General features: G+C 37.0%; 1 protein-coding gene across 1 annotated transcript in view; it reads right to left on the bottom strand.

The window, feature by feature from the left end:
• The window catches only part of LOC150078075 (ELMO domain-containing protein 2), a 110,106-nt gene that overhangs the window by 60,581 nt on the left and 26,649 nt on the right, over nt 1-22,876 (bottom strand). Inside the window, exon 4 of the mRNA XM_090384454.1 lies at nt 1,422-1,555. Within this exon, the coding sequence (XP_090240580.1) occupies nt 1,422-1,555 (134 nt within the window). The remainder of the gene's footprint in view (nt 1-1,421; nt 1,556-22,876) is intronic.

Here is a 22,876-nt window from a genome sequence, read left to right as displayed (position 1 = left end):
AGAAAAACAATGCAAAATTGTGTGATTTTCTTAAACTATTTCAATACCTACATCGAAATAGCATTCCACTTCTTTACTAAAATGTCAAAATTGCTAATGTTGGCCAGATTGTCTCAGAATCTGCAATTCCACCCCCAGACAGGAGATTCTGAATTGGTCTAGGTGAACACAGAAGAGTAATTTAACATCAAAATGAATTGGTCAACTTTTTGTGAGTGGAGACCTTGGAACAAACTGAGAATGAACCATACAAGGTCCTCTGTACTACTTGCTATACTTTTAGGTACAATATTTAAGGGAAACTGCAGGCTAATCTATAGGCAGTTATTGCATGTTCCTGCATGTCCTGCTCCTCATCATCTGTACATACATAGAATAATTTTTCTATGCTGCTTCCCTGCCCCCACAAAAAACACAAAAGCTGACTTGGCGTTTCCTGAACAAATACTTCTTTGAGATATTACTGTATTAGAGGAGAACCTCAAATTAATAAACACAAATGAACAATCTCTGAATTCTTTCTCCCCCCTTCATTAGTCAAATATCAATGGGTGAAGGTTGCTGTAATTATTATTATTACATTGAATTTTTCCTTTCCTTTTCTATTATGAGCAGAAACTTTTAGATTTTATTGTTAAGAAAGACTTCATATCCAAAATAAATAGAGCAGTGTTTAAGTTGAACAGAGTCAAGGTCTGAGAATGGCTGTACTAGTCTGTTTTTGTGCAGGAAAGCTCTAAAAAAGGCATAGAAAAATGTTAATTGCTTAAAGGCAAGTAGCTTTTTTTTTTTTTTTTTTTTTTGTATTCAATAAAAAATTAGTCCTAAAAGGCTAACTGATTACTGAATAAACTAATGCACTGACATGTGAGCAGTTTCAGTAATAGATGGGGAAAAATGTAAATTCAACTGTCCCTGTTTCTGGAAAGAAATAAACAATATTCCTTAAATAAATTTTAAAAAAAGCAAAGTTCTTGAATTGCATTTATATCTGAGCAGTTTCAGTGGAAAATGCAAATTCAACTGCCTCTTTTAAAGTGAGGTTTAGAATGGCATTCCAGCAAACCCTTACAAATAAAAAAAAAAAATCTAATTGTTATTTATTATTTTTTAAACAAAATCTTTATCTATGAATGCAGAACTTTATCTATGAAAGCTATACACCTCTCCATAGTTTTAATCAATAAAAAGTTTTAACAAAGCAAAGAAGAGAAGAAAATTTTACTTTACTTCCTAATACAAGCCTTTCATTAATAAAATATGTTTTTATAATTTTATAAATCAGATGTTTAATTTCTGAGGATTCTTCATGTAGAATCTGCAACTTTAAGTCAATATATACAAGGTAAAACTTAAAATATTATTTTTTCAAGAAAATGTATTTCAAGAGAATGAATTATATAAATGCAAATCAAACTTACAGTAAATTTTCTAGTCCCAGTAGACCCATTCCTCTGAAATCTGTCTTAGGATCATCACCCTGAAAACCAATATCGCCCCACTGTTTAGAAATACGTCCATTTAACGGACTACCTGGTTTTAGTATCAGCCATAGCTAGATTAAAGTCACAATTAAAGTACACAATTGAAACAAGTTTGTTCAGAAAATCCAAGTAAAATTTTATTTGAAAGAACTTAAAAGTTTTTTTAGATTATGATTATTTATAGACTATATGAAAATCATAGTAAATTCTTTTTACATGAGATTATTATGATGATGAAGTGCACTTTCTCCCCCCTATATAATATTTAGTTGCTAATTTTATGTTTTATGCACTATAATATATATATATATATATTTGCAAACTGTGGAATTATGAATGAAAAGATTGAAGTGTTGCAGGAAGAATACTCACCTGTAAATAATTTAGATCAGGATTAGAAATACCAATATTGTAAATTAACATACCAATTAATGCAAAGTAACCAGATCCTTAGCATTCCAATGCGGGACATCTAGGGGAGATTTTTAAACCTCCCCTAGAAACAATATACACTTTTTTTTTTTTTTTAATTTTTTGTATATAAAAAATATTCACATACAAAATACAAATTAAATACATTGACTTCTTTGAACTAAACTTATAAAATAAAATATGAAACTTCTTTAAAAAAAAAAAAAAAAAAAAAAAAAATATATATATATATATATATTTTTTTTTTTTTTTTTTTTTTTTTTCAGAAAGGCTGAAATTCAGTATACAGTACCCCTTGTGTTATGCTAAGTAACGAACAGAAGGCTGCGTGAAGGATGTGAACTGAGAAAAATAATTGCAATTAGAAGGGGGAAAAACACTTATTATTAGGGGTCATGTTTTTAATTGATTTTCATTTTTGTTTAGTGAAAAAAGGTTAGGTTTTTTCTGTGAAATAATAATAATAATGCATACTTCTTTTAACAATAAAAACAAGAGAAATTAAATAATATAATTAAATATATTTTTCCGCTGAGTGAATTTTTCTTAATAATTCTTCATTATTTGCTATTTCTTCATAAAATTCTTCCCAAGAATTAGCAAAATTGAACTTAATTTGTAGTATTGCTTTTAGCGTTTCTATGGTCAGCTGTGTTTTTGTCGACGACCACAGCTTATTTACTATCGAAAAAACTCTTTCCGTTGTACCATTGGTTCCCGGCAAACATAATGCAAATGATATGCATCATGTTTGCCATTAAGTATGGAGGCTACAAGTCCAATCCAGGACAGTTTGCAATGTGGGGCAAACAACTGAAATCCGGGATGTCTGGTCACTTTAATGTAAATTTAAATTGGTACAAAATTTTTTTTCTTCATTTAATTAGTTTCATTTTATATTTTTACTTCAAACTGCAGTCACATTGTTTTAGTTGGTTTTAAGTGTCACTAGGAATATTTTTTCATTATTTCAACTCAATGCTCAAGAGTTCCAATCTAAATTTAAATTATTGGAATACAAATCTGTCATAAAGGCTTTTGTAATACTGATTTGAATTATTTACAGGAACAAGTGCTCCTACAACATTTTTTCTTCATTTATTTAGCCTCTAGACTTCTCACTTGGTCTTTCTTAATATTTATATTCAAGATTCATTCATATTTATCGCTTACCTTACTTTGTTACTCTGCATATCTAATCTTAATTTCAACCAAATGAAGCTAATTGATAAGTATAATAGATATAAGCTAGTCTGTAATCAAGTCACAAAGGAGGTTAGGCAAGCAAAGGCAGATTATGAGAAATCTTTGGCAAAGGATGTTAAGAAAAACAGCAAGGACTTCTTTATTTATATAAACTCTAGAAGGGGATGAATCAGATTGGTCCACTTGATATCGATGGGTTGACTGTTGATGAGCCTGCTCAGACAGCTGACAATCTGAATGAGTATTTTGCATCTACATTCACATACGAGGAATTATTAAGGGAGGAGAATGCCAAAAGTTATTCTAACTGTAACACAGTGCTTAATGATTTTCTAATAACTAAGTGCAAAGTGGAAGAGAAATTGTTGAAGTTAAACATAAAAAAGGCACCTGGGGTGGATGGGATCTATCCAGTTATATTAAAGGAGGCGGCAAAGGAAGTAAGCAAACCCTTAGCCATAATTATGAAAGCATCCTTGTACTCAGGGGGAAGTCGCCACAGACTGGAGATGTGCAAATGTACAGCCAATTCACAAAGGGGGATATAAGGGTGACATGAGGAATTACAGACCAGTTAGTTTAACTTCTGTTCCGAGGAAAATAATGGAGTCAGTTAAAGAAGCATTGCAGGATCATCTAGAGAAGACTGCAGTAATAATTCAGGCACAGCATGATTTTGTTAAGGGAAAGTCTTGTCTGACAAATTTCATTGGATACTATGATGTGGTTACAAAGGAACTGGATGCCAAAAAATAATTTTGATATCATATACTTGGATTTCAGGAAACATTTTGACACTGTTGCACATGGATGACTACTGTCCAAACTGGAGCAGATGGTATTAATGGCAAGTTTCTGCAATGAATAAAAGGGTGGTTGAGTGGGAGAAGACAGAGAGTGGCAATCAATGGATGCTGCTCTTCGTGGACTAATGTTATTAGTTGAGTCCCCTAGGATTCGGCTTGGGACCCACTGTTGTTTTGTATATTTATCAAAGATATTGATGAAGGTATATCAGGCTTAATGTCGAAGTTTACAGATAATACAAAGGTTTACATTGTTGTTAATGACAGTAATGGCAATGTGCTACTGCAACAAGTTCAAGAAAAGTTGGGCAGAGAAGTGGCAACTGAAGTTTAACATTGACAAATGCAAAATACTGCATATGGGTAGAAGTAACCCCAGAGAAATGTACCAACTATGTGGTACTACACTTAGGATGGTTGAAAATGAAAAAGACCCGGGAGTAATTGCGCAGTCAGAAATGAAATTTTCTGAGCAGCGCAGACAGGGTCTGCACTGCTCAGAAACAGTTACAGGATATTGCCAATGATATACAGGAATTTTGCTAGTAGGGGAAAAGGAGGTGTTTATACCTTTGTATAAGGAAATGGTCAGGCCATGCCTTGAATACTGCATACAGGTCTGGAGGCCACATTTTAGGAAGGATGTAGAATTGCTTGAGTGAGTACAGAGAAGGGCAAAAAGATTGGCGGGAGGAACAAAGAGATGGTCTTACCAAGAAAGGCTTATGTTCTTCAAATTGCAGCATCTGGAGACTAGGCATCTGTGGGGTGATCTGACTGAGGTGTAATAAGGCCTTGAATGGGTTGAGCAGGTTCAATTCTGATGGGATTCTTCCTCTTGCTCAGATTACGAACCTGAGGGGGCATAAATTCAAATTGAGGAAAGACAGTTATAAAATAGATGTGCAGAAATTTGCCTTTAGCCAGCAGGCAGTTGAATGCTGGAACAAACTTCCATTGGTCGTTGTGGAAATTGATAGCTTAAATAAATTCGAGAGGAGCTGGACAAACATTTGGAGGAAATGGATGTATGAAATGTTTTTTTTTTTTTTTTTGCTGATGCTGCATAAGCTTGCTTTCTTGCATCACATGCCTCTACCACTACTATACCTATATATCAACAACCAGGTATGTGTGCCATGAGTCAATATTCTGCACTAATGCCATGCATCAGCAAAAAAAAAGGTCTGTGTGTATGTGTGTTATATTAGTAGTAGTAATGGCAAATGATGCAAGAAAGCAAGTTTATATAGCATCAGCAAAAAAAAAAAAAAAAACAGTTCACCCATCCATACCCTCCAAGAATTTGTCTAGTTCTCCCTTGAATTTATTCAACCCATCCACTGCCACAATAGTCCTTGAGGGTGTCGCAGACATTCAGATATGCCAAGCTGTACCTGTCACCTGGGAATCTAAAATGCTGATGGAACTGATATTCTGGTGACACTCAAGTCAAGTGGACCTAATTTCAGAGAAGTCGTGTTGGTCTGTGACAGCCAGATCCTCTGCTTGCACCTTCACGATGGTAGGATTGTTAGTAACCCTGGGTGTAACCCCATGAGCCAGTCCTGAAATACGGCACTAGCACACTGTGGGTGACCACCAAGGTGCGAACCAAAGTAAGCAGGGGTCGAGGTGTGGTGCTCACACCACATGGGGGAATGCCACCATGTGACAAACCTCCAACCAAATGGACCCATCACTGAACCCTGGGGAACTCCACTAATAACATTAGTCCAGAAAGAGCAGTGCCCATAATAACCACTCACTGTCTTCTTCCACTTAACCATCCCTTTATCCATAGCAATAACTTGCCCTTAATGCCACATTGCTCCAGTTTTATAGCAGTCTTTTTATGTGCAACAGTATCAAAAGCCTTCCTGAAATCCAAGTCTAAATTATTTTTTGCATTCAGTTCCTTGGTCACTGCATCACAGTAACTGATCAGATTGGTTAGACAAGACTGCCCCTTGACAAATCCATGCTGTGATTGCAGTACAATTGCATACCTGTCCAAATGGCCCTGCATTATTTCTTTAACCAGTCATTCCATTATATAACGTCCTGGATTAGATGTTAAGCTAACAGGTCTGTAATTATTCATGTCACCTTTTTGATCCCCCTTTATGAACAGGGGTGCACTTTTCTGGTGCACCTCCCTTGAATCCAAGAATGCTCTCATAGTTATGGCTAAGGATTTGCTCACTTCCTTTGCTGCTTTCCTTAATATAATTGGATAAATTCCATCCACCCACATGTGCTTTTTTTTTTTTTAAATGTCCATCCTCAACAATTTATCCTCCACTTTCCTTTCAGTTATCACAGTCATTTAGCTCCTCATTAGTTTGATAAACTTCTGGCATCCCCTTCCCTAAAGAGTTCTTCATGTGTGAATGTAGATGCAAAATGCTTATTTAATTTGTCCACAACCTGAGCAGGGTCATCAACAGTTAACTCAATGTGATTGAATCCCTTTCTTCTACTTTTAATAACTACAAAAGTCTTTGCTGTTTTTCTTTGCATCCTTTGCCAGAAACTTCTCATAACCTGCCTCCTTAGCTTGCCTAAACTCCTTTGTAACTTGATTACAAACTAATTTGTATCTACCTTAGGCTTCTGTATCACCTGATAATTTATAAGCATCCAATGCAGTTTTCTTCTCTGCCACGTGTGTCTCAATAGTTCACGTGACATCCATTTAGGTCTAAGCCTTGAACAGTACTTCTTTGTTGGTATGAAAAGCTTACTTCCCTGAATACCTCCCATTTAGAATTTGCTCTTGGTAACATCATCAGTTTTTTTTTTTTTTTTTTTATGAAAACCCCAAACACGAAAGGTATCAAAACCTATAGTACTTAGTACCATGCATGGGTTGAAGGAGAAGTATGGGGGTAGGGGGGTGCCGGAAACTTTGCTCTAGAGACTAAACATGGGTTTCACCACTTCAAGCCTCCAATAAGCAAAGTGGTGGTATTTCACCGGTTGATGAAAATCATTTACCACCTCACTGCACAAAATTTAAAAACTCTCTGAGACCTCTGTAGTCAGCCTTTCGAAAGCAAAAGCCTTTCCCTTTACCACTGACAGTAATTATGTCTTTAAAATGAAATTCCACCTTAGTACATTTGTGATTGCTGCCACCCAGTGGGTCTTTTAACTGCAGATTTCTAATGCATGAATAATCGCTGCTGATAACCAGATCAATGGTATTGATTCCTCTTATTGCCTAATATACTGCTGTAGAAAACAGTCATCCAAGAAATCCGCACTCCATAAGTCTTGCTAGTGTGTGTGTGTGGCCAACCCACAAATTCCAGTCAAGATTTAAAAGTAAACACCTCCTATTATAAGACACACTGATTTGCTGGTGCACACTATTTCCCTGTATAGCTTTTTGGTATACTCATCACAGTCATTAGGCCTATAACACATTCCTACTCTCGATTTTGTTTTCTCAGGGCTTATATCATACCAAACTGACTCAACATTGCAGTGGTCACCCAAGTCAACTGAACGCATTGCCCTAGATTTAATATTCTTCATAATGAAGAGCATAACACCTCTCCTCTCCTGTCCTGTCTGTCCTTCCTTCCTTCCTTTATACATTCTACTCACCATATTCAAATTCAGCATCACTTACATCTGAGTGATACCTGCTATTCTTACATTTATCTCTCTACTGATATCCTGATATCTCTGCTATTCTTACATTTATACATGCGCATGTTCTTACTCCTAGTTACTCTAACACAGCCTTGTATTTATTTGTTCCATGATGACCCACAGCAAGGCCTGAAATCCCAGACACCTTGCTTTCCAGGCTGCTGCATGTACCAATAATAGCAATGCAAGAATCACTTTCACCTTTGTCTGTGGCTCCAATTAAACCGTTAGTCTGTGTATCCTCCCCAAGCTTGCAGTTTTCCAACCCAACTATCACTGCCTTGATAGCATCAGCAAATATTCTTGCACCCCCTTTTATTCAAGTGTATTCCACCCACGTAAAAACACTCTCCTGTTAACAACCACAGACCACACTGAGAAAAATTTTACCCCATAAGCCTCGCACATTCTCTCCAGAACTGAACTGGTTGACAAGGCTCTCAACATACACTCCCTTCTATCGTGTCTGGGCAGAATTGCAGGCACTTTCAAATTCAATTTTTGTCAACAGTGCCATGTACTTGTTAAGTAAATCCTCAGATCTCCTACTCTTAATATCATTAGTGTCAACATGTACAACAGCATCACCTTTTGTGCCTTTAAAAGATGATATCTACTTTTGTCCCTGGAAGACATACCCTGGTCCTATTCCACCTATTTTCTTGCACAACACATTTCCCTGACAATAACCAACTCCTGTGAGACCAGTGCATTCTGCTTTCAAGACTGCTGTTCTGTTTTCTAATGCACAAGAGTGAGCTCTGGCATTGAGTTGGGCAGCTGGGAGCTTTATGGGCTCCCATTTTAATTTCTTCAAGGGCATCTACCTTACCCTTCAAACTCTCATAAATACCCATCAGAATGCAGAGTTGGCACCTAATTTCTTCACACTTTCTGCACACACACACACACAAAGACAGCCTCTTTGGATGGATCATATTCTATTCCAGAAAGGACTGTGAACATTTCACAATTTGCACATTTTTTTAGGCTGTGATGCATTGGAGAATTGCCCCTTCAGTTCTCCCCCAAGCCACAGCACTCCTGCTACTTTGTTCCCATTGCTTTGCTGCTCTAGTCTGGGCATGATTTCCATTTAAACACAATTTAATTGGTTAGAAATGTAAATTAATGAGATTAATAAATTTAATTGATTAACTGACAATACTACACTAAGCTAATAGATTTCTGAATGCAGTGATATGTATTATGCTATTTAGTTTTACATTAAAACTTATGCTATCAAGTTCAAGTTATATGTTATGCTATACTGTAATGATTGCAATGTTAAATTAGTTATATCCTTGCTAAAAAATAAAAATTCCTTATCTAAACACAAAAAGATATAGGTCCAACAAGTGATTAGAATCGTTGAGCTACTTATTTATCATAATTAAAACCATACTATTCCTCTGCACACTCGGTATGTGGTATAATATACACATTAAAATACAATACAATAGCGGTATGAACATTAAGTCATAACCACCTTGCCTAGGACTATTTAAACTATTTGTAAAATGCAAATTTAATTTGTTAATTAATCAAAAAGATGGTAAAAATTTCCAAAAACTTATCCGTTTCCACAAGCACAAAATTCTGCATCCTGGCACTTATAATCTCGTACTCAACTTCATTATATATAGTCCTGCCTAAAAGTTTGGAATCACGCAAAGGTTTTCGTTAAATTTTTTTTTTTAATTAGCTACAACAATCTAAGGTTTAATATAAAAAAAAACAATAAAGTACAAAACATTTTAATATTTTTTATCAAGCACTGAAATTTACAGCAAAAAATATTTAAATGATTTAGCAACTACACTGATTTTTCATCAAAATATCCTGCATGAGATTTTATGACTAACTTACACTGATGTGGCATCCTGGATATTAATTTTACAATAGTATCTTGACTAACATTATTCCAAGCGATCTAGTCAAGGTTTCCCACAAATTTTGGGAAACTTCACAAACTTGATGGTCTAGATCAGTGGTTCTCAGAAAGATATAAGCAATGCCCTCTGGACGAGTTCGATGACCCCCCCCCCACATGATTTTTTTAAATGTAAAAAATGGATTTCTGCAAAAATGAAAATTTATGATAATAAGCTAAAAATTTTACCGCTGAAATTACTTTATTAACATTTTAAAGCAAATATACACATTTTGAGATGTTTATCATTACTGAGACATATCTACTTGTTATTTATTACATTGGATTAACATATATATTTTTAGTTTTAAAAATATATAGGTTAAAGAATATTATTTATCTTTTGTCATTTCTGTTAATTTTATTTATCTTTTTCCAATAAAACTTGTCAATTTTGGGATACAAATTACTTAGAGCACAATTTAATTCGCTATCGATCAATTTGCTTCTCACTTTACAATAAATTGACCTAAACTAGAAAATCCAAGTTCACAAATACAGGTAGTGGGGAAAAACTACCAGGGAATTCACTTACAATAAAATTGGATATGTTTACTGTCCAAGGTGAAAAGCATAACCAACACTAAGAACTGATTGCATGGAATGCCTTGGATCTTAACAATGACTCATTCTACCCAGCCATATAAAATGAGGCTGACATAGTTGCACACAGATAAATATTAACTTCGCATTAGTAGAGGTATATGATGTAAGAAAGCAAGCTTATATAGCATCAGCCAAAAAATAAAAAAAACTTCCCATTTCACCTACCCATTCACTCCAAATGCTTGTCTAGTTCTGCCTTGAACTTATCATAAAGTTGTCAATCTCAACTACAACAGATGGAAGTTTGTTCCAACAATCAACCACCTGCTGTCTAAAGCCAAATTTCCACACATCTATTCTACAACTGTCTCTGTTCAATTGGAATTTATGTCCCATCAGGTGAGTAATCTGAGCAAGAGGAAGAATCCCATCAGCATTGAGCTTGTTCAAACTATTCGAGGCCTTATACGCCTCAATCAGATCACCTCGCAGGTGCCGAGTCTCCAGATGCTGCAATTTGCAAAACTTAAGCCTTTCTTGGTAACAGCAACCCTTTGTTCCCTTCACCAACCTTGTTGCCCTTCTCTGTACTCATTCCAGCAGCTCTACATACTTCCTAAAATGAGGCCTCTGGATCTGTATGCCATATTCAAGGTGTGGCTTGACCATTGCCTTATACAAGAGGATAATCACCTCCTTATCCCTACTAGCAAAATTCCTGTATATCAATGACAAGACACCATGACCTGCTCTGGCAGCCTGTCTACACTGCTCAGAAAACTTCATATCTGACTACACAATTACTCCCAGGTCTTTTTCATTTTCTACCACCCTAAGTGTAGTACCACACAGTTGGTACACTACTCTGGACTACCCATATGCAGTACTTTACATTTGTAAACTTCAGTTGCTTGCACTTCTCAGCCCATCTGCTCAACTTTTCTAGATTTTGTTGCAGTAGTGTACTATCATTAACAACCCTGTCAACCTTCTGCAAACTTGGACATTAACCCATCATCAATATCATTAATAAATACAGAAAACAACAATGGGCCCAACATCAATTCCTGAGGGACTCCACTAACACATTAGTCCACGACAAGAAGTTTCCATTGATTACCACTCTCTGTCTTCTCCCAATCAACCATTTATCCATAGCAGCAACTTGCCCTTAATGTAATACTGCTCCAATTCATACAGTAGTCTTCCATGTGCAACAGTATCAAAAGCTTTCCTAAAATTCAAGTATATGACATCAAAATTATTTTTTGCATCCAGTTCCTTTGTGACCACATCATAGTAGCCAATGAAATTGGTCAGACAAGACTTTCCCTTAACAAAGCCATGCTGTGTCTGAACTATAACTGCAGTCTTGTCTAGATGACCCTGCAGCACTTCTTTAACCAGCGACTCCATTATTTTTCCCGGAACAGGTCTGTAATTACTTGTGTCACCCTTTGATCCCCCTTTGTGAATTGGGGACACATTTGCACGTTGGGGTGTCCATGAGTCCAAGGAAGCTCTCATAATTATGGCTAAGAGTCTGCTGACTTCCTTTGATGCCTCCTTCAATATAACTGGATAGATCCCATCCACCCCAGGTGTCTTTCTTATGTTTAACTTAAATAATTTCTCCTCAACTTTGCTCTCAGTTATTACAAAATCATTTAGCTCCTTGCTTGAGTTAGATTAGCTTTTGTCCTCCACTTCCCTACAGAATTTCTCATGTGTGAATATAGATGCAAAATACTCGTTCATTCAGTTTGTCAGCTAGAGTTCTCTGATATAGGGCTATATCAGTGTGTCTGTATATCAATACTGTCTGATTGTTTTGGTGGTTAAAAATACATAAAAATGCCATCAATGGACAACTGCTCGAAGGATTACTCGTCCACTGCTCATTCAATGTTATGAAAAACTTAGGAGTCCAATAAGCAGCATATTGCTCTAGAAAGCAAATCAAGTGTCACAGAAAAGTCCCCAGCCAAATGACGAACCTAAGGAAGCACAACAGCACTTAAACAACTACATCCATATGCTGATTCTTTTTGAATGTACTAATAGGAATTATATGAATTTCTATTTCACATAATTCCATACAAAAAATTACACACAACGATAACAATGGTGAATGAAATGGAGGTCTCACTCTGAACTAGTACGTCAATGTGTTAGTCCAAGTCAGCACCAAATTTGTCACAGCAAACTCACCACCAATATTTTGTAAAAATTAAAGCTTTATAAAGAACATATTAATGTGTGTTCTTATTGTGATTTTACTAGCTAACACTATAGTAAAATTATTGTGAAAAATAAAAGCAGAATGTAAAAAACAAAAATTCATATTTTTTTCAATTCCCACACACACTACTGAGATGTCATGATATTTCCTTTATTTCTACTCCATTGTGCATTACTGAAAACCAAATATGCACTGAATGTTAATGAACAACCCTTGTGGGACAAAAACTACTATTGAACATGATATTAATTGTTGTTGCCTGCATGGATATTTAGTGGCACAAGTGCAGCTGTGGCCAAACTCTGACTCACTTAGAGATGTCATTGTTATATGAGTAGAAGTATATGACTGTTCGAATAAATGCCATCATGATTTCCCCTACTACTAGAGTCAGACTGGTCTGTAGTTGCTTACTTTGCTCCTAGAACCATCTATGTACTGTCAATATGCTGGCCCTTCTCTAATGAAAAGGAATCTCCCAAGTCCAATGACACCCTTTCGTAATTAATCTTAATGGTTCAATGCACTCACCACCTCTCTAAAATTACTACATATATGTCATCAACTCCAGGGATTTTACTTGCCTTTAGGCAAGAAAGTTTTTCCGGTAAACAATCTTCTATAATTTTTTGATATTGCCAATTTCAGACCATTAAACTTCTACTGCACAGTTTCTCCTTGCCATGAAGAGACTTTGGTCTGTAAAGACATGCAAACTACTGATTCAATTCAATAACAACATTAGTTGGACTACTGAAGACTTTCCTGCAACTATTATTAAGGGGCTGATCTGATTTGTTCTTTACTTCTTTGTATTCACATACCATGTCCCTGTTCTTAACCAATGATACTTAAAATCAGCCTTTGCCATCCTTATCCCTCTCTGTGGTACTAACAAAATCCAACTTGCAGTAGCTGCAATCCAAGCTGCAGTACTTTTCATTGTTTCATAGTATCCTTCCATGCAATCCTTTTTTACTCTGTTAAACTGGCCTGCTCCTTATTCATCTATACATCTTGGCATTTTCATCACCGCATATAGCAAATTCCCCTCCCACCTGCTCCAATCAATAAGGAAAATATTAAAATAATTCATAAAAGGATTTCCCACCTTTTTATGGATGATTTTAATTCTTACCCATTTCATCTGCATATAGACGCTCTTGTCACAATTTTCACAATCTTCTGGTGTGTAGTGCAGCTGTACCCGTGCTCAGTTTCCCTTTGCTTCAGGAGAGGGAGTGCAGTAGCACGAGTGGTCAGGAGAGGGAGTGCAGTAGCACATGCTCTTTGATTAGACTGGGATTCAAACCCCTGACTGCTAAATACGGTCGATCTGCCAACCCGCGCTGGACCAGCGTGGCAGATTATGGTCCATTTCCCTCAGCATGAATTGTTGAAAAGGCTTCCATCCTGCAGTGGGTTGATAATGGCTGCAATTTACCTTTATACCACGAAGATTCTATGCTAGCATGCATAGTTTCTACCATGGAATGTTTTTCTCAAGCTCAGGCTGCTTTTGATAGGAAGCATAAGCTATGTTCCACCCTTCCTATCTTTCCTATTCTTTCTAAATAAATTATACAGGTCATAGTGAAACTCATAATCCACTACTTTTGGGTAACATTAAGTTTCTGTTAGCCCTATAATGATAATGTAAGTTGTCCTAATCAGGAGTCCAAGCTCACCCATTTTGTAATGATAACACTATTGACATTACCATAGAGACAGTTCAGACTAAGTGCTCTTGTACTGGTTACTGCCCTGGAAATCTTGTAAAGTTATTTAAGCATGTTACCATAGCATTAGCTTCCCTTTAAATTTATATATCACCTCCCTCGGTGCATCTTTCCACTATCAGAAATCGTCATCACAGAAGTTGAGGTTGAGATGGGTGCAAGTATTATTTTGGCCTATATCAGAAAAACAAATTTCTGTACAACCCATTCTAGCCCCCCCCCCCACACAACTAGCAGTTCCCCTGAACCTGTAAGTCCCCTCAATAATAGTGGCAAAAGCTCTTGATCACTTTTCTCAAATGTATTCCATCCCTGCAAAATAGACTCCTACTAGAATGAACCATGTGCTGATAAAAATTTCTGCTCCAAAAGCCTTGCAGAGTCACCTAAGTCTTGAGTTAGTCCACAAGAGTTTCAAGTATAGTTCCTCCTGTTGGACACAACTACAAACACAACATACCTTCTGATTCACTCACATTTTTTCAGACTGTTCCTGATTTATCCAACATATCAGTTTTGCATGAAATTAATCTCATTAGTTCCTATATGAATTATACTTCTCTTTAAACCTCCTAAAAACGACAACCTGTTTGTTACATAATCAATCTTTACTCCAGCAGAAATATCCTAGTTCTAGTCCACCTATTGTCATTGCAAAAAATGCTACTCGTTTCACTGACAAAACTAAATCCTTTCAAATCAGAGTTGTAAGAACATGACATTTTGTTCTGAGGCCACATTAGCAGTGAATTACCTGGCAAACCATTCAGCGAGATACTTGAGCCCCTGTTGAATGCACTGTTTTGTTTCTACGGTTTCGACCCATTTCTTCAGTGACTCAATTTCATCAAGAAATGTATCAGGTTTTAATTTAAGGAAAATAAAAATAATCAGGAAGATAAAAAATAATCAGTTAAGCCAGGATTGTCTACTACAGGGGTTCTCAAATGTGCGACCCTTACCTCTTGCCCCACAAGTAAAACTAGTGGTTACACTGAGATTAAAATTGGACAATAAAAAAATATCCCAAATAACTTTTATGGCTAATATTTTATTGGAAATAAACAAATATAAAATTTGGAATTATGTATTAAAAAATATAAATATGGTTACCTAATGTAAAACTTCATTAACCTTAAAAATTTTTTACCACGATTACACCTACCAACATTATGATAAAAATAAAAACAAAACATAATAGCATAAATAGCATGTGAGCAGGAAAAGGGGCTTGTGTCTTGTAATTTGGTTAATAAAATATTTGAAACTGAATCCTCATTTTTACTATGAACAAAGATGATTTTTTATACATTACACATTTAACCATATCCAGCTGCGAACTCCCCTCTAAAATGCTTGTGATTGTCTCAGTCGTTCTTGCCCCACAGTTTGAGAAACACGTCTACTATGTTCAACTTTGAATACATGCCACATGCTGTACACAAGACATGAACTCAATACTGATAGGTGAATTTCCCAAACCCATTCTTGCGACAAGGCATGCAAATCTTGTAGCAACTATTATTAGGGCAAAAATATAACTTACAAAATATTAGATAGATATTGATCTAATACTAGATATTAATCTATAAAAATGAATCTACTGCCTAAACCTAAGAATTTAAGCTTGCAAGATACCTAAAAGTAAACTTTTATCTTTACTTCTTATCTTTACAAAAGATAAGAATTAAATTTACAAAATGGTGATTTCAATTTGCCTCTAATTGATTGGAGTAAATGGGAAGGAAACTCGACATAGGGAACAAAATTTTTAAATCAACTAGATGACTGTTATTTGTATCAACATGTCAGGGAAAGTACTAGAGAAAAGAATATCCTAGACCTCATCATCATCACCCATGGATCAGATGACATAACAGGTCTGACAGTAGAAGAACGAGTAGTAGGAAGGTGATCACGGAGTTCTACGGTGGATGATGATGAGAGAGGTAGCAGCAGTAAAAGGCAAAGGAATGGGTTTTAATTTCAGAAAAGGAAATTACGATGTCTTAAGCTACTACATGGCCTCTATTAACTGGGTAGATATCGCGCAGAGAATGAATACAGGCTCCGAAAAAAACGATAAGTTTTTGCTTTTTATTTACATAATTGTTATTTTATATTGTACTTAATACGTAGTCTTATAGTTCTAATTACGCTGGTTATTTTTATTTTAATTTGTATAAACAGTTTTGGTAGATATACGTAATACTTTATAAAACCGTTATTTCATTCGAATATTGCAGGCATTGTTTTTGTATATAGTGATAGGGAATTCAAATTTTTAATTGAGGTAGTTAGGTAGCTCTAACGTATAATTATAGAAACAGTAATACGCTTCACTGTTTCTATTAGATAGCGTAGTATTGACATTTAATTTAATTTAATTTATTGATCTTATTAATTTAAAATATCATGCCCCAAACTAGAGCAGCAAAGCAACGGGCACAAAGTGGCAGGAGTGCTGTGACTGGGGGAAGAACTGCGGGGGGCGATTCTCCAACGCATCACAGCCTAAAAAAATGTGCAACTTGTGAAATGTTTGCCGAACTATCTGGAACGGAACATGATATTGCCATGGGGGATGTCTTTGTGTGTGCGCGATGTAAGGAGTGTAAGGAAATCAGGCGACAACTCAGCGTTGTTATGGGCCTATATGAGAGTTTGAAGGACAGGGTGGATGCCCTCGAAAGATCTAAATTGAGGGGCCCATCAGGCTCTCAGCTGCCCACATCAACGCCAGAGCTTGCACTTGGTCATCACACAGCACAGCGGCAACCCCCAAGGTAGATTGCGCTGGTCCCAAAGGAACTAGTAGTTGTTGGTGACTCTATTGTCAGGGAAACGGGAAATATATTGTGTAAAAAGGATAGGTGGAACAGGACCAGGGTATGTCTGCCAGGGGCAAAGGTTGATGACGTTGTAGAGCAGATATCATCTTTTAAGGGCACAAAAGGTGATATAGTTGTACACGTTGGCACTAATGATATTAAGAGTAGGAGACCGGCAGAATTACTTAACAAGTACAGGTCACTGTTGAAAAAAAACCGTGAAGTAGGGTTGAATTTGAAAGTGTCTGCAATTCTGCCCAGACACGATAGGAGGGAGTATATGATGAGAGCCTTGTCGATCAATTCGGCCCTGGAAAGATTGTGCAAGGCTCAAGGGGTAGAATTTTTTTCAGCCTGGACTGTACTTGTTAACAGGAGCGATTGCTTCTACAGGGACGGGATACACTTAAATAGAAAGGGTGCAAGAATATTTGCTGATGCTATCGAGGCAGTGTTAGGTGGGTCGGAAAACTGATAGCTTGGGGGGATACAAGGACTAATAGTTTAACAGTAGCCGTAGGCAGAGGTGAAGGTGATTCTTGCACAACTTCTATTAGAATAAGTAGCGACCTGGAGCGAGGGGTGTTGGGGGTTTCAGGGACGGATGTCAGTCATCGTGAAACAGGTGGGTATATGGGATGTGTTAGAGTGGCTGGGAATAGGAATAGGTGCATGTATACTTGCATGTATACCAATGCTAGAAGTATAGTAAATAAATTTGATGAATTTGAAGTGTTGGTCAAGACATCAAAGGCGGATATTGTTGGGATATCAGAGATGTGGTGTCACCCAGATATAAGGAATGCCGAACTGGAATTTGGGGAGTACAAGGTGTACAGAAAGGATAGACAGGATAGGAAGGGAGGAGGTGTTATGCTGTTAATAAAGAAAAATATAAAATCAAAAGAAGTGCATCCAGTTGATATAGATGAACAGTGCACTGTTGAGTCAGTTTGGTGTGACATAAGCACTGCGAAAGCAAAAATTAGAGTAGGAGTGTGTTATAGGCCTAATGACTCCAATGAGTACAATGAACAATTGTACAGAGAAATAGAGTGGGCTAGTAAATCGGAATGTCTTATAATGGGGGATTTTAACTTCCCAGATATTGACTGGAACTTGTGGGTTGGGCACTCACACACTAGTCAGACTTTTGTGGATTTATTGGATGATTGTTTTCTGCAGCAGCATGTTCGAGAGGCAACCAGAGAAAGTAATACTCTTGATCTGGTTATCAGCAGTGATCATTCATGTATTAGGAATTTGCAGATTAAAGAACCACTAGGTGGCAGTGATCACAGTGTACTGACGTGGGATTTACTTAAAGATTTAATTACCATCAGGGGTAAAGGAAAGGGTTTTTGCTTCCGTAAAGGCGAGTACAGTGGTCTCAACTGACGATGTTACCAACAGTAAATTCTAAGTGGGAAGCATTCAAGGAATTAATCGTGGAAGCTACTAAAAGTTTCATACCTATTAAGAAATATTGTTCAAGGTTTAGGCCTAAATGGTTGTCAAATGAACTAATGAGACTTGTAACAGAGAAGAAAAATGCATGGGATGCATATAAATTATCAAGCGACTCAGAAGCCTATGGCAGATATAAGTTAATCTGTAATCAGGTCACAAAGGAGGTTCGGCAGGCGAAGGCAGATTACGAGAAATCCTTGGCAAAAGATACTAAGAAAAAAAGCAAGGATTTCTTTACTTATATAAACTCTAAAAGGAAGGGGATGAATCTCATTGGTCCACTTGACATCGATGGTTCGACTGTTGATGATCCTGCTCAGATAGCAAACAAACTGAATGAGTATTTTGCATCTACATTCACACGTGAGGAATTATTAAGGTTTGAAAATGGCAGAAGGTTATCAAATTGTAGCAGGGTGCTTAATGATCTTGTAATAACTGAGAGCAAAGTGGAAGAGAAATTGTTGAAGTTAAACGTAAGAAAAGCACCTGGGGTGGATGGGATCTATCCAGTTATATTAAAGGAGGCGGCAAGGCAACTAAGCAAACCCTTAGCCATAATTATGAGAGCATCCTTGGACTCAGGGGAGGTTCCCACGGACTGGAGATGTGCAAATGTATCCCCAATTCACAAAGGGGGATCGAAGGGCGACACGAGTAATTACAGACCAGTTAGTTTAACTTCTGTTCCGGGTAAAATAATGGAGTCGCTGGTTAAAGATGCATTGCAGGATCATCTAGACAAGACTGCAGCAATAATTCAGACACAGCATGGGTTTGTTAAGGGAAAGTCTTGTCTGACAAATTTGATAGGATATTATGATGTGGTTACAAAGGAACTGGATGCAAAAAACAATTTTGATATCATATATTTGGATTTCAGGAAAGCTTTTGACACTGTTGCGCATGGAAGACTATTGTACAAATTGGAGCAGAATGGTATTAAGGGTAAGTTGCTACAATGGATAAAAGGATGGTTAAGTGCGAGAAGACAGAGGGTGGTAATCAATGGGTGCTGCTCTTCTTGGATTAATGTTATTAGTGGAGTCCCACAGGGTTCGGTGTTAGGTCCACTGTTGTTTTGTATATTTATCAATGATATTGATGAAGGTATATCAGGCTTAATGTCGAAGTTTGCAGATGATACAAAGGTTGGCAGGGTTGTTAATGACAGTAATGGCAGTCTGCTACTGCAACAGGATCTAGATAATTTGGGCAGATGGGCTAAGAAGTGGCAACTGAAGTTTAACCTTGACAAATGCAAAGTACTGCATATGGGTAGAAATAACCCCAGAGAAACGTACCAACTGTGTGGTACTACACTTAAGGTGGTAGAAAATGAAAAAGACCTGGGAGTAATTGTGCAGTCAGATATGAAGTTCACTGAGCAATGCAGACAGGCTGCCAGGGCAGGTCATGGGGTTTTGTCAATGATATATAGGAATTTTGCTAGCAGGGAAGAGGAAGTGATTATCCCTCTGTATAAGGCAATGGTCAGGCCACGCCTTGAGTACTGCGTACAGGTCTGGAGACCTCATTTTAGGAAGGATGTAGATTTACTTGAGCGGGTACAGAGAAGGGCAACAAGATTGGTGAGGGGAATGAAGGGATCCTCTTACCAAGAGAGGCTTAAGTTCTGCAAATTGCAGTGGCTGGAGACTAGGTACCTGCGCGGTGATCTGATTGAGGTATATAAGGCCTTGAATGGATTGAGCACGCTGAATTCTGATGGGATCCTTCCAATTGTTCAGATTACGAACCTAAGGGGGCATAAATTCAAATTAAGAAAAGACAGATGTAGAATAGATGTGCGGAAATTTCCCTTTAACCAGCGGGTGGTTAATTGCTGGAACAAACTTCCATCTGTCGTTGTGGAAGTTGATAGCTTGAATAAATTTAAGGAGGAACTGGACAGGCATTTGGAGGGAATGGTGTGATTTTTCTTTTTTTTTTTTGGCTGATGCTGCATAAGCTCATACATTTGCTTTCTTGCATCACATGCCACTACTACTACTACTACATTTGAACTGTGGTATGCTTTTAAAACATTAATCACAGATGCCTTGAATGCGTATATACCATTAAAAAAATACTCCATGAGGAGGGTTCCAAGTTTGGTGAATAGTGAAGTTGCCACATTACTTGAGCAGAAAAAGGTGGCATGGAAAAGTTACAGAGCAACAGAAAGTACTGAGGCCTATAACAGCTACAAGGTGATCTGTAATAGAGCCACAGAAAAGGTTCGACAGGCAAAGGCAGTTTATGAGAAATCACTAGCAAACAGAGCAAAGAGGGGGGATAAGGTATTATTCACATATATAAATGCCAAGAAGAGCAGGACAAACCATATCGGACCTTTACGTAAGGGAAAGGGGATAGTATTAAATACACCAGCTGCCATTGCAGATGAACTCAACAGTTATTTTGCATCGATATTTACAAATGAAAAACCTTTTGTGGCAATGGGAAATTGTGGGAGCGAAGTTGAAAAATATGGAATTAATGATATTGAAATTTCGCAAGATTATTTAATGAAAAAACTTTTGAGCCTACAGGCCAGTAAGGCTCCTGGAGTTGATGGAATATACCCTATAATCTTAAGGGAGACAGCAAGTGAGTACACTGAACCATTAAAGCTAATTATGCGAGCATCACTAGACTCTGAGGAGATTTCCTTGGATTGGAAAAGTGCCAATGTATCTCCAATACATAAGGGTGGCTCTAAGAGTGAAGTGGGAAATTATCAACCTCTCAGTCTGACTTCAGTGATAGGGAAAATCATGGAGGCAATGATCAAGGGTGGAATTCAGGATCATTTGGATCGAATTGAAATTCTCAAGGATACTCAGCATGGTTTTGTAAAGGGAAAATCATGTTTAACAAATCTGGTTTGCTATTTTGAAAGGGTCACACATGAGCTGGATTTAGGGAATAATTTCGACATTGTTTATTTAGATTTCAGCAAAGCTTTTGCCTCAGTCCCACATGAGCGGTTGCTTTATAAGCTGGAACAGGTTGGAATCACTGGGAAAATCCTTAGTGGATAGCAGGATGGCTTCAAGGCAGGAGGCAGAGGGTTGTGATAAATGGCTATTCCTCAGATTGGGTTGATGTAAGAAGTGGGGTTCCCCTAGGATCAGTATTAGGACCACTGTTGTTTTTAATTTTCATAAACAACATCGATGAAGGGAAAGAGGGCGTGATGGCTAAATTTGCAGATGATGTTAAAATTGGTAGAGTAGTTAATGATCACTGTCAAGCTGAGCTTCTTCAGAGAGACCTAGATAGACTTCAGAAATGGTCAGAAAAATGGCAGCTATGCTTTAATCCAACAAAGTGTAAGGTATTACACCTGGGAAACAGTAATCCCAAAATAACTTATTCACTTGGTGGAGTTCAACTAAACCCAATACTGGAAGAAAGGGACTTGGGTGTTACGATACAGTCAGACATGAAATTCTCTGAACATTGTAAACAGGTTGTAAGGAAGGCCCATGGTGTCCTATCGATGATCTATCGAACTTTTGCAAGTAGAGAGATAGGGACGTGATAATCCCATTATATAAGACTTTTGTTAGACCACACTTGGAATACTGTGTTCAAGTATGGAGACCGCACCTAAAGAAAGACATCGAGCTTCTTGAAAGGGTGCAAAGACGAGTAACTCGCCTGGTGAGATTGGCAAAAGGGTGTCCATATGAAGAAAGACTTCGAATATGTGGGTTGCAGAGTTTGGAAACTAAACACCTTAGAGGAGATTTGATTGAGGTGTTTAGGGTTGTGAGAGGCATCAGTAAAATAAATGAGGACGGAATTTTCAAGGTTATAAATGATGCTAGAACTAGGGGACATAAATTCAAGTTACGGGGGGGAAATGTTTAGATTGGACTGCAGGAAGTTTTATTTTAGCCAACAAGTTATAAATTACTGGAATAAGTTGCCTACATGGGTGGTCGAGGCTGACAGTTTGGGGAAATTCAAAGGTCATCTGGATAGTACCTGTAGGTCAGGGAAGCGCATAATTTGATAGGTTTAATTTCCTTTTCTTTTACTAATTATTATTATTTATTTATTTTATTTTATTTATTTTTTATCATTGTTTCATTCGGGTTTTTTTTTTTTTTTGGCCGGTGCAGCATAAGCCATAGGCTTTCTTGCACCATGCAGCCATTACTAATACGAATACTAAAATATCATAGAAAATAACTTGACAAAATTACCAAAATTAAATTACAAGATACAGATATTCCTTGATTTATTTATGTTTGTAGTTATTTCCATGGAGCTTCGATGTGCTAAGCAAAAAGATGCATATCAAAGACTATTTTTCCACAAACACATTTCAAATAGGTAATTCATTCCTGAACATTAGATAGTATGAATCAGAGCTGTAATACTCAGTACGTTCTACGTTGATAATAATATTTGTAAAATAATAAGAGGAGTTTACCTCAATACAGTACGTAGAACACTTCTGTATGATACCCTCCAGAAATTAAAATGGAAAAACGAAAAAAATCGACA

This window comes from Mastigoproctus giganteus, chromosome 11 (genome assembly GCF_048544385.1).
Source record: "Mastigoproctus giganteus isolate SK-2022 chromosome 11, ASM4854438v1, whole genome shotgun sequence".
In the NCBI taxonomy this organism is placed as follows: domain Eukaryota; kingdom Metazoa; phylum Arthropoda; class Arachnida; order Uropygi; family Thelyphonidae; genus Mastigoproctus; species Mastigoproctus giganteus.
The sequence above is the reverse complement of the archived record's forward strand: the minus strand, read 5'-3'. Positions and strand labels throughout refer to the sequence as shown.